Source organism: Gopherus flavomarginatus, chromosome 3 (assembly GCF_025201925.1).
Source record: "Gopherus flavomarginatus isolate rGopFla2 chromosome 3, rGopFla2.mat.asm, whole genome shotgun sequence".
Taxonomy (NCBI): domain Eukaryota; kingdom Metazoa; phylum Chordata; order Testudines; family Testudinidae; genus Gopherus; species Gopherus flavomarginatus.
In genome coordinates this window covers 1,605,442-1,623,356 of record NC_066619.1, presented here as the reverse complement: position 1 = coordinate 1,623,356, position 17,915 = coordinate 1,605,442, and the positions used below count along the sequence as shown (strand labels likewise).

General features: G+C 54.0%; 2 protein-coding genes across 2 annotated transcripts in view; both read right to left on the bottom strand.

The window, feature by feature from the left end:
* Positions 1–17,915, bottom strand: part of LOC127046504 (uncharacterized) — a 257,859-nt gene that overhangs the window by 185,938 nt on the left and 54,006 nt on the right. The gene's annotated exons all lie outside the window — the stretch shown is intronic.
* CD72 (CD72 molecule) overlaps positions 78–17,915 on the bottom strand; it is a 111,365-nt gene continuing 93,527 nt past the window's right edge. Inside the window, exons 6-7 of the mRNA XM_050943651.1 lie at positions 17,724–17,824; positions 78–358 (exon numbers count right to left, since the gene is read on the bottom strand). Of these exons, the coding sequence (XP_050799608.1) occupies positions 196–358; positions 17,724–17,824 (264 nt within the window). The 3' untranslated portion in view covers positions 78–195. The remainder of the gene's footprint in view (positions 359–17,723; positions 17,825–17,915) is intronic.

The window sequence follows — 17,915 nt, the reverse complement described above, 5'->3', positions numbered from 1 at the left end:
CAATGTGCAACCTGCCCATCCCTGTGTGCCCTGCTCCCCCAGCACCACCCTGCAAACCTCCCGTTCCCATGCCCTTGTGTGCCCTGCTGCCCCAGCACCGCCCTGCAAACCTGCACCTCTCCCGGGATGTCCCCACTACGGGGATTGTGTCCTGACTTACAGGAGGGTCCTGTAGGGCTCTCACTGATTGTCTCTTCAGGGACTCCAAGGAACCCACGGCCTGTCTGAGCTGGGTTGGCTGGATGCCTTCTCACAGATCCCTGGCTGCTTCTGATAAGAATAGCATCTGTCACTGCTTATGACACCATCTCTTATTGCTCCACACGACTTATAGTTGTCACTCTGATCGCTCCAATCTCTGGAAAGAAAAGGGGCATTACTGAGACGGCACGTCCCACAGTGCACTGGCTGTCAGCTGTGCCATCCTGGCGTTCCAGCGGGCGCACTAATGCCAGCGCTCCATCGATTTCCAGGCCAGAGCCACTTCACCCAGTGACACCTGCAGCCAACCCAGGAGCTTCTGCTTCAGCTGGACTGGAGCTTTGCAAAGCAACACCCACTCGGCACTGAAACCCATGGGCTGGAGACTCCACCGCGTGCCTGGGTGAGCTGGTCCATTGCTTAATTCCCCTCCCAGTTTTCTTCCTTTGTTTTTTAAGTGCCTCATTGTGACATTATTGATATAAACCGGGACCATATAGAACATGGGTTGCAACCAAGGTCCTGTAGTGGCACCAGATCTTATGTAAAGGGGGTCATATAAGGTGTCTAAGACCAGGTTATGGGTTGCTGGTTATGACTATGCTGTCTGTGTGCATGTGTCATTTTGTAGTTAAAGTTATGAATATTGGATCTATACTGTCTGTACCTGAAACATATGCTGTGCGTCTGGGTGACACCCCAGACAAGTTGGTGTTAGCTCTACTCAGCGGCCCATTAAGGACCATCAGCTACACAATTGACCCATTGAGAGGAGGCAAATACGCCTTGTGACTCAGCAGGGTGTGCAGAAACTGGCCCATGTGACTGCAGACTCCATTTTGCTGTAATTTCCACAGTAAGAACAAAGAGGTTCTTACACCTGGAAGAGCCTATATAAGGCTGATGCCTCATCTCCATCTGGTCTTCAATCCTGCTTCTTACCTCTGGAGGGACTTTGCTACCAACTGAAGCTCTGCACAAAGGACTGAATGACCCATCCCAGCTGTTTTCTTTTATTGGGGTCAGGGGAGGCTCTAGGCATTTCACCGCCCCAAGCACGGCAGGCAGGCACGCCTGCGGGAGGGCCACCTAAGCCACGGGACCAGCGGACCCTCCGCAGGCAAGCCCCCGAAGGCAGCCTGGCTGCCGCCCTCGCGACGACTGGCAGAGCGCCCCCTGCAGCTTGCCACCCCAAGCACACGCTTGGCGTGCTGGGGCCTGGAGCCACCCCTGATTGGAGTGTTGGTTTTCATAACCATTCATCCCAGGACGGGTGGCACTGGTGGTGATACTGGGAGACTGGAGTGTCTAAGGAAATTGCTTGTGTGACTTGTGGTTAGCCAGTGGGGTGAGACCGAAGTCCTTTTTGTTGGCTGGTTTGGTTTGCCTCAGGGTATGGCTACACTTGCACTTCGAAGTGTGAGTGTGGTGGCAGCGCCAGCGCTGGGAGTTCTCTCCCAGCGCTGCACGTACTCCACCTCCTCATGGGGATTAACTTGCAGCGCTGGGAGCCGCGCTCCCAGCACTGGGGCACTGTTTACACTGAGGCTTTACAGCGCTGTATCTTGCAGCGCTCAGGGGGTGTTTTTTCACACCCCTGTGCGAGAAAGTTGCAGCGCTGTAAAGTGCCAGTGTAGCCATGGCCTTAGAGGTGGAAAAACCCCAGCCTAGGGCTGTGACTGCCCTGTGTGAGCAATTGGTTCCGAACTGGCACCTCAGTCGGGTCCCGCCAGAACCGCACCATCACAGTGGTGTAGTCAGCAGGATCCACAGAACCAGGTCAATTAAGCTTTGGGTCAGAACCCCACGCTATCCGAATTCGAATTTTGGTTTTGAGGGTTTGATTGGTTAAAGAGCTGCTGCAATGGCTGAGCAAAAACATATGGGGGATTTGGCAGAAAAGCCCTGGAAAATTTGTGTTCAGAAAAGGGGACAAGCTTTAGAAAGAAAGCTGCAAATGAAGAACTCAGAAATCTGTTAATGGCTAATGATCAGGGGGCAAGAGCGCAGCCCCTACCTGAGGATGCAGAAAAAAATAGAGGGCAAAAGGCAACAGATAAACTGCAGCTTGAGCATGAATGGAATCTAACAGATCTTCGCTTGCTGGAGAAGCCAAAAATAGCTGAATTAGAGAAAGAGGCTGATGAGAGAGAAGAGAGAGCTCATAAGGGGCGTCTGGAGCTGCTGGCTGCTGAACAGGAGACTCACAAGATGCAACAGGAGACGGCCAAACTGCAGCTCCAAGTAATGGAAGAGTAGAGAAAGTCATTACCACCTGGTACTCCACATACCCAGCTGTCACAGAGTCCCCGGGCGATGCTCTGGAACTGCTCCCCACCAAGCCAGTCAGGACTTTGGGGAGCCTCCTCTCCCTTGGAGCAGACTTGTTCAGGGCAAGAAGCTCACACGGCTTCACCTCCTGGGTCTCTCCTTGGAGCATTTAGCATCCTCTGCCCCTCCGTGCGCTTCCCACAGCGAGTCCACCCCAGCAGGGTCCTGGGGAAGCCACCGGGTTCTGCACCCCCACCTTGCAGTCAGACGTGACTCTCAGCCAGCCAGTAACACAGAGGTTTATTCGATGACAGGAACAGGGTCTAAAACAGAGCTTGTAGATACAGCGAACCGGACCCCTCGGCCGGGTCCATTCTGGGGGGCAGTGAGCCAGACCCCCAGGTCTGCCCTCCACCCTTGACCCCAGCCAGCTCCAGACTAACAACCCCTCCCAGCCCCTCCTCTCTGCTCAGCCCCTTTCCCGAGCCAGGAGGTCACCTGATCCCTTTGTCTCCAACACCTTCAGCTGGCACCTTTGCAGAGGAGGGGCCCAGGCCATCAGTTGCTCGGAGACAGAGGGTCAGGCATTTAGGTGCACTGGCCCTTTGCTCTGCCAGATACTTAAGAACTGCCATGGGGACACTGAGGCACCAACACAGTATTCAGAGAAAACATTAAGAACTTTCCCAGTTCGTCACATCTCTCCCCCCTTCGAGACCGAACTGAGCGAGGTCACTCCAGCCAGTGACCTGGGGAAGTTCGAACCCACCAACGTTCCCATGGATGCCCCAGCATCTCTCCCATTCCTTGGTGTGAGTTACACCAGGACAGTCCAGTCTCACGCCCTCCCTTAGGTCGGGTGTGCTTGATGGCACTTGCAGGCCGCATGTGGGAAGGTTTATGCAGCCCACACCCTTTGCCACCCCAATACCCCTGGGGTTCAAGCTGGGATTGGGTCTTTTCCCAGCACTTAAGAGCCCCCATCTTGGCCTTGGCCAGCTTTGGGCTTGGGCAGCCGCTTCCCACTTTGTGGCCCAGACACAACACCTCTGCCGTCCCCCCTTACACTTTCCAGCTTTTAACGTCAGTCCCACCTCCTTGAGGCAGCCCAGCCCCCTCTTCACCTGGGACACCTGTTCCTCCCAGGTCTAGCTAAAGATGCACATGTTATCAGTGTCTGCCAGGGCCAAGTTCTCCATCCCCCTCTGCTTGTCTAGAATCTCCCCAGGCCTAGGCATGGGGTTGGCATTGGATACGGTGATGGCATTGAGCTTTCGATAGTCCACACAGAACCGGATTGACCCATCCTTCTTGGGGACTAGCACCACTGGTGAGGCCCAAGGGCTGGAAGACGGCTGGATCACCCCCAAAGCCAGCATGTCCCTGACCTCTCTTTCAAGATCCTGGGCAGTTTTACCAGTGACCCGAAAAGGGGAGCATCTTATAGGGGGATGTGACCCGGTCTCCACCCGGTGGACAGTCAAATTAGTGCGTCCAGGCTGGTTGGAAAACAGCTGTCGGTACAGATGCAGCACCCCTCTGATCTCAGCGTGCTGGCCCGGGGTCAGTTGATCAGAGAGGGGAATCGCCTCCAGGGGGGAACCAGCTTTTGTCCCAGGGAATAGATCCACTAAGGGGTCATCTCCCTGCCCCTCCCAATGTCCACACACGGCCAACACCACATTCCCCCTGTCATAGTATGGTTTCATCATGTTCACATGGTACACCCGACGGTGATGTGCCCGGTTTGACAGCTCCACCACATAGTTTACCTCATTCAGTTGCTTGATAACCTTGAAGGGCCCTTCCCAGGCGGCCTGGAGTTTGTTTCTCCTCACGGGGATAAGAACCATCACCTGATCCCCGGTGGCGAAGGCACGGGCTCGTGCTGTGCGGTCATACCAGACCTTCTGCCTCCTCTGGGCTCGGGCCAGATTCTCCCTGGCCAGGCCCATGAGCTCGGCCAGTCTTTCCCGGAAGGTGAGGACATACTCCACCACTGACTCTCCCTCGGGAGCGGCCTTCCCCTCCCATTCGTCCCTCATCAGGTCTAGGGGCCCCCTCACCCGCCTTCCATACAACAGTTCGAAAGGTGAAAACCCGGTAGATTCCTGGGGTACCTCCCTGTACGCAAACAGCAGGTGAGGTAAGTACTTGTCCCAATCTTGCGGATGCTGGTTCATAAATGTTTTTAGCATCATCTTCAGCGTCCCGTTGAACCTTTCTACCAGCCCGTTGGACTGGGGGTGATACGCTGAGGCCCAGTTGTGCTGGACCCCACATTTCTGCCATAAGGACCGGAGCAGGGCCGACATGAAGTTGGACCCCTGATTCGTTAAGACCTCCTTGGGGAACCCCACCCGGCTGAAAATTGTCAGCAGCGCATCTGCCACTGTGTCTGCTTCGATAGAGGACAAGGCCACCGCCTCGGGGTAGCGAGTGGCAAAATCCACCACCACCAGGATGTATTTCTTCCCTGACCGGGTCGTCTTGCTGAGAGGTCCCACTATGTCCATGGCCACCTTCTGGAAAGGTTCTTCTATGATGGGTAAAGGCCTCAAAGCCGCTTTCCCCTTGTCCCGGGCCTTCCCCACCCTCTGGCAGGGGTCACAGGATTGACAGTACTGTCGGACATGGGTAAAGACCCCAGGCCAGTAAAAGTTCTGTAGCAGCCTCTGCCTGGTGCGCCGGATTCCCTGGTGCCCTGCGAGAGGGATGTCATGGGCCAGGTACAACAGCTTGTGACGGAACTTCTGGGGAACCACCAGCTGCCTCCTGATCCCCCATGACTCTACTTCCCCTGGGGGAGCCCATTCTCGGTACAGGAACCCCTTCTCCCACAGGAACCTCTCCTTGCAACCTCTCCTCATGGTCTGTACCGCACTAAGGTCAGCCCGGTCCCTGTGCTTCCGCAAGGAGGGATCTTTCTGCAACTCGGCCTGGAACTCAGCAGCTGGGACAGGAATGGGGACCGGCTCTCTCTTGCTGGCTGGGTCTGAGGCCGCAGCCTCTCTGCACCGTGTCCCTGGGCGTTCCCCGCTCCCTGAGTTAGGGTCCTGCACCTCAGGTCGAGTACCTTCCCCGTTGTCGGGGAGCAGTGCCATTTGCCGACTCTGACTACGAGTCACGACCAGGGCACTCTGGGTGTTACTAGGCCAGTCCTCAAGGTCCCCTCCCATTAACACGTCAGTGGGCAAATATTGGTGCACCCCCACATCCTTGGGGCCCTCCTTGGCCCCCCATTTCAGGTGTACCCTTGCCACGGGTACCTTGAATGGGGTCCTGCCCACGCCCATCAGGGTCAGGTAGGTGTCGGGCACCATCCGATCTGAGGCCACCACCTCGGGCCGGGCCAGCGTCACCTCTGCGCCCGTGTCCCAGTACCCAGTGACCTTCCTCCCATCCACTTCCAGGGAAACAATGCACTCTTTCCGGAGGGGCAGCCCCGCGCCCACCCGGTAAACCAAAAACCCGGAACCGGGAGCATCCACAGGTGGTATGTTGCCAACCCCCCTTTCCTGGGAATGTAGCCCCTCCTCCGATTGGGTTTTTACCCAGTCCACCCTCTGCGGGTTGGGTCTGCTTGGTCTGTCCCTGAGCTTGGGGCACTGGGCCCGTATGTGACCTCGTTGGCCACAGCGATAGCAGCCCATATCTCGTGGGTCCCCTTGAGTGGGTCGGAGGGACCTGCCGCTGGATGTTCCCCTTTTGGGGGGGTTCTCCATAGGCCCCCTTTGGGAGGTCCCATGTTGACTCTCTCTCTGCGTTGAGGCAGGCCTGCTCCTTCGAGACTCCTCCCTGCCATCCCCTGCCCGACTGTCCACAAATTGGTCGGCCAGCTGGCCTGCATGCTGCGGGTTCTCCGGCTTCTGGTCCATCAACCACAGCCTCAAGTCGGACGGGCACTGCTCGTACAGGTGCTCCAGTATGAATAGGTCAAGCAGGTCCTCTTTAGTTTGGGCCCCAGCTGTCCACTTGCGGGCATACCCCTGCGCCCGGTTGACCAGTTGTAGGTATGTGATCTCACGGGTTTTACGCTGGCTCCGGAACTTTTTCCGGTACATCTCAGGAGTCAGCCCAAACTCGCGGAGCAGGGCCTGTTTGAACAGTTCGTAGTCCCCTGCCTCCGCCCCTTTCAGTCGGCTGTACACCTCCACGGCTGTGGAGTCCAGTAAGGGGGTGAGAACTGCGATCCTGTCTGCAGGGTCAACCCTGTGCAGCTCGCAGGCATTCTCAAAGGCCGTCAGGAAGGTGTCTATGTCCTCCCCCTCCTTACGCCGGGGCAGCAAGTGCTTATCAAAGCTCTTTGTAGGCTTGGGTCCCCCCTCACTCACTGCAGCCGGGGCCTCACTGCTCCTCAGCTGGGCCAGGTCCAGCTCATGTTTACGCTGTTTCTCCTTCTCCTCCCACTCACGCTGGCGCTGGTTCTCCTCATGTTTACGCTGGTTCTCCTCATGTTCACGCTGTTTTGCCTTCTCCTCCAGCTCTCGCCTCTTTAACTCGAGCTCCTCCCGTCTCAGCTCCCTTTCATATTCCAGCCGCATCCGCTCCACGGATGCCGAGCGTTGCCGGGAGGATCCCCTGCTGGGGGGTGGGCTTCGCCGTGAGGCTCCCCTGCTGGCCGGGGGTGTCACGGTGCCCTCGGTATACACTGGGCTCCTCCCCGCCCTTCCTCTACGCCTAGGAAGGGGGGGTCTCGGGAAGCCCTCGTCTGATTGGGGGCCAGACTCCCGGGGATGCCTGGCTGATGCTCCAGCTGCTCTCAGATCCTCTTGTAGCCCCATCTGGGCCAGGAATCTGCTCCTCAGAGCGGTCCTCCTCCTCCAACTGCACGATTAACTGTGCCTTGGTGAACGTCCCCATGCGTAACCCTCTCTGTGTGCACAGGATCACAATGTCCTTCTCAAGGAGATGGTGATAGGCCATCACTTCACTGTTCCCAAGTGGCTCTGGACTCACAGGCCTGTGTGCTCTTGGCTCCCCCATGGTTTCCAGGAAGAACCCCTGGTGTGCCAGCCCTTCTCGTGATGACCACCTCTTTGCCAGGGTCGAGCTGCAGACTCCTCCGCCCCTGGGACTGCTCCTGCCATCCCCTGGGGAACCCTGCTACTGCAAAAATCCTTCTCTCTCCCAGGTTCGAGCGGCAAGCTCCTCCGCCCCTGAGACCGCTCGCTGCAGTCCTCAGGGGGACCCCGTTACTCGGTGGTAGCGGTGGGATGCTCTGGAACTGCTCCCCACCAAGCCAGTCAGGACTTTGGGGAGCCTCCTCTCCCTTGGAGCAGACTTGTTCAGGGCAAGAAGCTCACACGGCTTCACCTCCTGGGTCTCTCCTTGGAGCATTTAGCATCCTCTGCCCCTCCGTGCGCTTCCCACAGCGAGTCCACCCCAGCAGGGTCCTGGGGAAGCCACCGGGTTCTGCACCCCCACCTTGCAGTCAGACGTGACTCTCAGCCAGCCAGTAACACAGAGGTTTATTCGATGACAGGAACAGGGTCTAAAACAGAGCTTGTAGATACAGCGAACCGGACCCCTCGGCTGGGTCCATTCTGGGGGGCAGTGAGCCAGACCCCCAGGTCTGCCCTCCACCCTTGACCCCAGCCAGCTCCAGACTAACAACCCCTCCCAGCCCCTCCTCTCTGCTCAGCCCCTTTCCCGGGCCAGGAGGTCACCTGATCCCTTTGTCTCCAACACCTTCAGCTGGCACCTTTGCAGAGGAGGGGCCCAGGCCATCAGTTGCTAGGAGACAGAGTGCCAGGCATTTAGGAGCACTGGCCCTTTGCTCTGCCAGATACTTAAGAACTGCCATGGGGACACTGAGGCACCAACACAGTATTCAGAGAAAACATTAAGAACATTTCCAGTTCGTCACACCAGCGCCACGAGAAAAACTGGGAAAGGATGTGTCCCGTCTGCAATGATACTAAGGATATAGAGGAGTTTTTTGTCTACCTTTAAATGCCTCTGCCATCTGTACCGGATCTCCGATGATCAGCGAATGCCTGTCCTGCTGACCAGACTGACTGGAAAAGCCAGGGAGGTATTTAATGACTTGAGGGAACAAGAAGCCTTAAATTATGAGCGGTTTAAAGATTCTGTGTTAAGGAGGTTCAAGGTTATTCCTGAATCTTACAGAGTTAAATTTAGAGAATTTAAGATGTGTAATGACTGTACTTTTGTAGAATGTGCTCATAAGCTGATGGGTTTTGTTAAGAAGCGGGTGATGGGAGCAAAGGCACATGGGAGTTTTGAAAAGCTGCTGGATTTAATAACTTTGGAACAGTTCTTAAACATTGTGCCTGACCACGTGAGAGCAGCTGTGTGTGATAGGGACCCTGAGTCAGTCCTATGGGCTGCAGAGATTGCGGATGCCCATACCCAAAACAGGGCTTGGGAAGGGTGTGAACCCCCAGGGAAAAATAATCACCATTCACCCCAGTTCAAGAGGAGGGAAAGATTTAAAGGTAAACCTGGCCCTGGCTCTTCTAAAGGGGGCCTGGAGGGTAGGAACTTGCATCCCAGGACAGAACAGGTAACGTGCTATCACTGTGGTGTGACTGGCCACATAAGACCTGATTGCCTGACACTGAAGGGCAGCCCAAAGCCAGCAGTAAATGCCAACACCATTACCCTGAGCACCCAGGCTGAGCCAAGCCACAACAGCACAACCTTGAGTCCAGGGGCAAGCACAGCAGTGGGTAATGCCAACCCCATCATCTCCAATGGTCTGGGGGAGGTGATGAGCTCACCAGTTATGTCAGGACTGAGGCTTGGCAAGGGAGTGAGATGTTTATTATGGAGGCAAAGGCCAGTGGTGTTGAATGCATGGGATGGCGAGACACTGGCTCAGGTGTAGCTATAGTCAAGGGACATCTGGTGAAGCCAGAGGACATGCTGCCAGGGGAATATGTGACGATAGTGGCACTGAGTACTCGGTGGACCTGCCGATGCCTAGAATCCACCTTGAGTGGGATGGCTTTAAAGGAATTGTGAAGGTTGCTGTCCGGGATTTGATTCCGGCTGATGTTTTGGTAGGAAATAACATACTGGGGGTGCCTGGCCAAGTGAATGTGGTGACCAAGTCACAGAGAGAGTTGGGGTCTGTGGCAGATGCCCTGACTGATGGCAGTGAGGGGGACGGCGAACAGACAGAGAGTGTCTCTCAAGATGGATCAGGCGAGGGTTTGTCTGAAATATCAGAGATCGTTCTGAATTCAGACAAAACCCAGAGTGAATTCATTGTGGCCCAGCAAAGTGATGTATCTCTAGAGAGAACCAGGAATGATGCTCAGAGTCAGGTCCCAGCCAGTGAAGAGAGAGGCAGGTTCTTCATGCAGGATGGGCTGTTGTATAGGGAGCCTCCCAGGGGAAAGAGGAATTCCCAAGCTGCAGCTCGCAAACAGCTTGTGGTACCTGAGAGTTACCGCAATGAATTGTTGAAGTTGGCTCATGATGGTCCATTTGCAGGACATCTGGGTGTAGGCAAAACGTGTGACAGGCTGGAGCAAAATTTCTAGTGGCCTCACCTCTTTGAGGCGGTGAGAGATTACTGCAGGAGCTGTGAACTGTGCCAGAAGCGTAAGGGATTAAAGGGGGCCTAGCAAGGTGCCCCTCCAGCCTCTGCCCATTATAGGGGAGGCTTTTGCCAGAGTGGCTGTGGATATTGTGGGGCTATTCCCAAAACCTTCCAGAAATGGGAAGAAATACATCCTGGTGGTGGTAGATTTTGTTACCAGATATCCTAAGGCTGTAGCCTTGGCTAATATTGAGGCAGAGGCAGAGGCAGAGGCAGTGGCCTTGTTCTCTATTTTTAGCAGAGTGGGTTTTCCTAAAGAAATATTGTCTGACCGTGGGTCTAACTTCATGTCTGTGGTTTTCATGCAGTTGTGGGAGTTATGTGGGGTGAGGCACCTGAAAGCTGCTCCCTACCACCCCCAGACTAATGGCCTACAGGAAAAGTTCAATGGAGCCCTGAAGTCGATGTTGAAAATGTCTGTGGATAGAGGCCAGAATGACTGTGGTGTTATGCTGCTGTATCTATTGTCCCCCAGGGAGCGTGCCCCAAGAGTCTACAGGGTTTGCTCCCTTTGAATTGCTCTATGGCAGGCAGGTCCGGGGGTCCCTGGATTTGGGCCGTGACTCGTGGGAAGGTAATGCTGAGGGGACAGAGCAGCCGGTGACTGAGTATGTGGCTCAGTTCAAGGAGAGTTTGCAGGAGATGATGAAGTTGGTTGAGCGGAATCTGGAAGAGAGCCAGGATACTCAGAAAGCCTGGTATGACAGAGATGCTCAGGAGAGAGCGTTTGAAATAGGGGACAGAGTGTTGGTGCTGGATCCTGTCCGGAAGAACAAGATGAAGGATGTTTGGACTGGACCCGTGGAGGTGGTGGAAAGGTTTAATGAGGTTACCTATGATGTGAGAAGACTCCATGGCCGGGGAAGTGTGCAGACAGTGCATGTGAACAGAATGCAGGCCTATCATGCAAGGGAGGTAAATGTGAACATGATCTGCAGTGCTGAGGAAGAGGCAGGGTCCGTCCCTTTGATTGACATGGTTGCTGAAAGCCAGGAGGAGACACCTCTCGAGAGCATTGAGATGGGGGAGGATTTAACCCCCCCTCAAAGGAAGGAGTTGCTGATGTTGTTAAGATACCACAAGCGAACATTCTCCAACAGGCCAGGGCTCACGGATAGGATGACACACTCCATTCAGATAGTGGATCCCCGCCCAGCCCCTAGCAGAGCTTACAGGGCAAAGGCAGATCCAGGAAGAGGTGGAAAGCATGTTGACAATGGGAGTAATCACCAGATCCATGAGCCCCTGGGCCTTTCCCATTGTAATGGTGCCAAAAAAGGATAAGACCATGAGGTTGTGTGTGCATTATAGGAAGCTAAATGCTATAACTCAGCCTGACCCTTACCACACACCCAGAACAGAGGATCTATTGCATACACTGGGAGGGGCACAGTTTATAAGCACCCTGGATCTGACTACGGGGTACTGGCACATACCCCTAGATGCTGATACACAAGAAAAGTTCACTTTCACAGTGGAATCTGGCCTGTATGAGTTCAAAGTGTTGCCCTTTGGGATGCAAAATTCTGGGGCTACTTCCTGTACCGAGAATGGGCTCCCCCAGGGGAAGTAGAGTCATGGGGGATCAGGAGGCAGCTGGCGGTTCCCCAGAAGTTTTGCCACAAGCTGCTGTACCTGGCTCATGACATCCCTCTCGCAGGGCACCAGGGAATCCAGCGCACCAGGCAGAGGCTGCTACAGAACTTTTACTGGCCTGGGGTCTTTACTCATGTCTGACAGTACGGCCAATCCTGTGACCCCTGTCAGAGGGTGGGGAAGGCCCGGGACAAGGGGAAAGCAGATTTGAGGCCTTTACCCATCATAGAAGAACCTTTCCAGAAGGTGGCCATGGACATAGTAGGACCTCTCAGCAAGACAACTCGGTCAGGGAAGAAATACATCCTGGTGGTGGTGGATTTTGCCACTTGCTACCCTGAGGCGGTGGCCTTGTCCTCTATCGAAGCAGACACCGTGGCAGATGCGCTGCTGACAATTTTCAGCAGGGAGGGGTTCCCCAAGGAGGTCTTAACGGACCAGGGGTCAAACTTCATGTCGGCCCTGCTCCGGTCCTTATGGCAGAAATGTGGGGTCCAGCACAACTGGGCCTCAGCGTATCACCCCCAGTCCAACCGGCTGGGGGAAAGGTTCAATGGGACGCTGAAGATGATGCTAAAAACATTTATGAACCAGCACCCGCAGGACTGGGACAAGTACTTACCTCACCCACTGTTTGCGTACAAGAAGGTACCCCAGGAATCTACCAGGTTTTCACCTTTCGAACTGTTGTATGGAAGGCGGGTGAGGGGGCCCCTAGACCTGATGAGGGACGAATGAGAGAGGAAGGTCACTCCCGAGGGAGAGTCAGTGGTGGAGTATGTCCTGACCTTCCGGGAAAGACTGGCCGAGCTCATGGGCCTGGCCAGGGAGAATCTGGCCTGAGCCCAGAGGAGGCAGAAGGTCTGGTATGACCGCACAGCGCGGGCCCGTGCCTTCGCCACCGGGGATCAGGTGATGGTTCTCATCCCCGTGAGGAAAAACAAACTCCAGGCCTCCTGGGAAGGGCCCTTCAAGGTTATCAAGCAACTGAATGAAGTAAACTATGTGGTGGAGCTGTCAAACCGGGCATATCACCATCGGGTGTACCATGTGAACATGATGAAACAAAACTATGACAGGGGGAATGTGGTGTTGGCCATGTGTGGGACATTGGGAGGGGCAGGGAGATGACCCCTTAGTGGATCTATTCCCTGGGACAAAAGCTGGTTCCCCCCTGGAGGCGATTCCCCTCTCTGATCAGCTGATCCTGGCCCAGCACGCTGAGATCAGGGGGGTGCTGCATCAATACTGACAGCTGTTTTCCAACCAGCCTGGACGCACTAATTTAACAGTCCACCGGGTGGAAACCAGGTCACATCCCCCTATAAGATGCTCCCCTTTTCGGGTCACTGTGAAAACTGCCCAAGACCTAGAAAGAGAGGTCAGGGACATGCTGGCTTTGGGAGTGATCCAGCCGTCTTCCAGCCCTTAGGCCTCACCAGTGGTGCTGGTCCCCAAGAAGGATGGGTCAATCCGGTTCTGTGTGGACTATCGAAAGCTCAGTGCCATCACCGTATCTGATGCCTACCCCATGCCCAGGCCTGACGAGCTCCTAGACAAGCTGGGAGGTGCTCGGTACCTCACCACTATGGATCTTACAAAGGGCTACTGGCAAGTGCCGCTGGATGCAGATGCCAGGCTGAAATCAGCCTTTATCACCCCTCTGGGGCTCTACGAGTTTCTGACCCTGCCCTTCGGCCTCAAGGGAGCACCGGCCACCTTCCAGTGCCTGGTGGATCAGCTACTGCGGGGGATGGAGAGTTTTGCCGTGGCGTATATTGACGACATCTGCGTCTTCAGCCAGACCTGGGAGGACCACGTGTCCCAGGTTAAACAAGTGCTGAACCGACTCCGGGAGGCTGGGTTAACTGTAAAGGCTGATAAGAGCAAGATGGGGATGGCTGAAGTATCTTACCTGGGCCATCGGGTGGGAAGCGGCTGCCTAAAACTGGAACCAGCCAAGGTGGAGGTGATCAGAGACTGGCCCACTCCCCAAACCAAAAAGCAGGTCCAGGCCTTTATTGGGATGGCGGGGTACTATCGAAGATTTGTGCCCCATTTTAGCGCCATAGCCGGCCCCATCACTGAGCTGTGCAAGAAGGGGAAGCCAGACAAGGTGATCTGGACTGAGCAGTGCCAGGATGCTCTCCGGGCGCTGAAGGAGGCTCTAGTTAGTGGCCCAGTTCTGGCAAACCCAGATTTTGACAAACCCTTTATGGTGTTCACTGACGCCTCAGACACGGGACTGGGGGTGGTGTTAATGCAGGAGGATGAAAAGGGGGAGAGACACCCCATCGTGTACCTAAGTAAGAAGCTGCTACCCCGGAAGCAAAACTACACGGCCATCGAGAAGGAATGCCTGGCCATGGTGTGGGCCCTTAGGAAACTGGAGCCATATCTCTTTGGGCGACACTTCACCGTGTACACCGACCACTCTCCCCTGACCTGGCTGCATCAGATGAAAGTAGCCAACGCCAAGCTCCTGAGGTGGAGCCTGCTCCTGCAGGACTATGACATGGACGTGGTCCATGGGAAGGGAAGTGCCAACCTGATAGCGGACGCAGTTGTCATGGAGTGTGGGGGAGTCCGGCCCTGCACCCCTCTTCCTGGAACCCACAGTGACTCTTAGCCAGCCAGTAAAACAGAAGGTTTATTGGACAACAGGAACACAGGTTACAGCAGAGCTTACAGGCACAGTCAGGACACCTCCATCGAGTCCTTCTGGGCTTTCAGGGTGCTTGGATCCCAGCTTAGGATATCCTGAAGTCCGCCCCACAGCCCCAAACCCAAACTGAACTGCCCCTCCTCCCGCCGGCCGATTCCTTTTGTCCAGTTTCCCCGGCCAGGGTGCTAACCTCCTCCCCTCTATCTGGCTCAGGTTACAGGCTTAAAGATCCTGTCCCTCACCTAAAGACATCCCCAGCTCTCCCATCCCCCACACCGACAGTCCCTACTCCATCACAGAATGGAAAAATTTTGATCACACCCCCACAGATATTCAGGACTATTTAGAAAAGCTGGATGAGCAGAAATCCATGGGGCCAGATGCGCTGCATTCGAGGGTGCTAAAGGAGTTGTGGGATGTGATTGCAGAGCCATTGGCCATTATCTTGGAAAACTCCGGGCCATCAGGGGAGGTCCCAGATGACTGGAAAAAGGCTAATGTAGTGCCCATCTTTAAAAAAGGGAAGAAGGAGGATCCAGGGGACTACAGGTCAGTCAGCCTCACCTCAGTCCCTGGAAAAAATCATAGAGCAGGCCCTCACGGAATCAATTCTGAAGCAGTTAGAGGAGAGGAAAGTGATCAGGAACAGTCAGCATGGATTCACCAAGGGCAAGTCATGCCTGACTAACCTAATTGCCTTCTATGAGGGCATAACTGGGTCTGTGGATGAGGGGAAAGCAGTGGACGTGTTATTCAATGGGTAGTGATCAATGGCTTCTTATGTAGTTGGCAGCCAGTTTCAAGCAGGGTGCCCCAAGGGTCGGCCCTGGGGCCGGTTTTGTTAAATATCTTCATTAATGATCTGGAGGATGGTGTGGACTGCACCCTCAAAAAGTCTGTAGATGACACTAAACTGGGAGGAGTGGTAGATATGCTGGAGGGTAGGGATAGGATACAGAAGGACCTAGACAAATTAGAGGATTGGGCCAAAAGAAATCTGATGAGGTTCAACAAGGACAAGTGCAGAGTCCTGCACTTAGGACGGAAGAATCCCATGCACTGCTACAGACTAGGGACCGAATGGCTAGGAAGCAGCTCTGCAGAAAAGGACCTAGGAGTTACAGTGGACAAGAAACAGGATCTGAGTCGCCAGAGTGCCCTTGTTGCCAAGAAGGCTAATGGCATTTTGGGCTGTATAAGTAGGGGCATTGCCAGCAGATTGAGGGATGTGATCGTTCCCCTCTATTCAGCATTGGTGAGGCCTCATCTGGAGTACTGTGACCAGTTTTGGGAACCACACTACAAGAAGGATGTGGGAAAATTGGAATGAGTCCAGCGGAGGGCAACAAGAATAATTAGGGGGCTGGAACACATGACTTATGAGGAGAGGCTGAGGGAACTGAAAAAAGCAAGAGTCCTGTTGCATCTTCTAGACTAACAGACGTACTGGAGCATGAGCTTTCGTGGGTGAATACCCACTTCCTCAGACATGTGCCAGGGAACTGGGCTTGTTTAGTCTGCCGAAAAGAAGAGTGAGGGGGGATTTGATAGCTGCTTTCAACTACCTGAAGGGGGGTCCAAAGAGGATGGAGCTCGGCTGTTCTCAGCGGTGGCAGATGACAGAACAAGGAGCAATGGTCTCAAGTTGCAATGGGGGAGGTTTAGGTTGGATATTAGGAAATGCTATTTCCCTAGGAGGGTGGTGAAGCACTGGAATGGGTTCCCTAGGGAGGTGGTGGAATCTCCTTCCTTAGAGGTTTTTAAGGTCAGGCCTGACAAAGCCCTGACTGGGATGATTTAGTTAGGGTTGGTCCTGCTTTCAGCAGGGGCTTGGACTAGATACCTCCTGAGGTCCCCGCCTTATAACCCTGATATTCTATGATTCTAAATTGAGGTCAGATTGCTTTCTAGAAGATATGTTTTAGTGCATCTTCGGGTAGCAGTGCTCTGGACTGTGTGTGATGGATGTCAGGCTAGATGAGCATCATGGTCCCTTCTGCTCTATGAATAAATTACTGGTTGGGCGTGTCCTCTGTGTGCCCACACTGAATGTGCTCAGGTCATGATCACTGGTCTCTAGACAACCATCAGCTTCCAGTCTAGTGATGAATTCAGCTGTATCCATCAGAATGAGACCAAAATAGCTACCTCGTGCTGGGGGTAAGAACATCAGAATGGCCACACTGGGTGAGACCAAAGGTCCATCCAGCCCAGTATCCTATCTGCCGACAGCAGCCAGTGCCAGTGCCCCAGAGGGAATGAACAGAACAGAGAATCATCAAGTGACCCATCTCCTGTCACCTATTCCCAGCTTCTGGTGACAGAGGCTAGGGACACCATTCCTGTCCTTCCTGGCTAACAGCCATTGATGGACCCATTCTCCATGAACTTATCTAGTTCCCTTTTGAACTCTGTTATAGTCTTGGCCTTCACAACATCCTCTGGCAAAGAGTTCCACGGGATGGCTGAGTGTTGTTTGCAAAAAAATACTTCCTTTCGTTTGTATTAAACCTGCTGCCTATTAAACACCCCAAGTTGTGTTACAATATTATCACTAATGTTTAGAAACTTAAATGAGGTTTTACTAGTGGCTGCAGGAGACCTCCTGCACTTCTCCCAGACTGAAGTCCCCCATAACACAGTTTTTCTTCCCATGTCACAGATAAGTGGTTAGTGAGTATCCCATTCTGTTCTCTGGTTTGGTTTGGGGTCTGTAACAGACCCACCAGTACACCCGCTGGGCTTTGTTAGCACGTTCAGCCATAGGCATGATCCTGCCCTTGTGAGTTAGCAGTACCTCTAGAACAGGTGATGCTGCCTGCGATGCAGAGTGCCCCCCAAACCTTCCTAAGGAGGCTGCAACCAGTGAGTATAACATCCCCGTCCTGTGACTCATCCCACTGCGCCTCGGTGATGACAATTATACCGAATTCTTCTCATCGGTGAGAATTTCCAGTTCCTCTGGTTTGTTACCCAGATTCCAAGCATTGGGTCAGAGACCATTAAGAAATGTCTCCTCTTCATGTCCCTGGCAGCACCGCTCAGTACGGTCCTGACATCTGGATCTGTGTTTGACACTCATTTGCTCTGTGGTTTTCCACTTGGCCTCCCAAGAAATCACCTCACTTACTCTTGGGCACTACGGGTAAAGAATTTACTCAGAGGACTTGAAACGGCTTTAAACTCGTTATTTGGCAGCTTTTGAGCACACGGAGTTGCTCTAAATATTCCCCTCTAGCAAAGCGTCCACATGAGGAACTGCAGGCTGGTTGGTTCCATTACGGGGAAGCCACTAACCCTTCCAGCACACTTTAGTCAGAGGCTTTAGCTACAGTTACTAACGTGCCTGTTTCTTTTGGATGGTGCCAGTGGTTAGCAAATGGAGCATCTATCTGAAGAAATAAATATTGTACTTACTTTTCAAAGGGAGAGCCATCAACCCACTTCCACTGTGATCCTGCATACCAGTCTCTCCTGAGTCCAATCCAATACTGCATACCAGTATGTTTCAGAAAATTCTAGGAAGAAAAGAGTTACGTAATGGCACCCCTGCATTCAAGTGACAGCTGAGAAGAAGTACAGCACTGCAGGGAAAGGACTAGCTGGTGG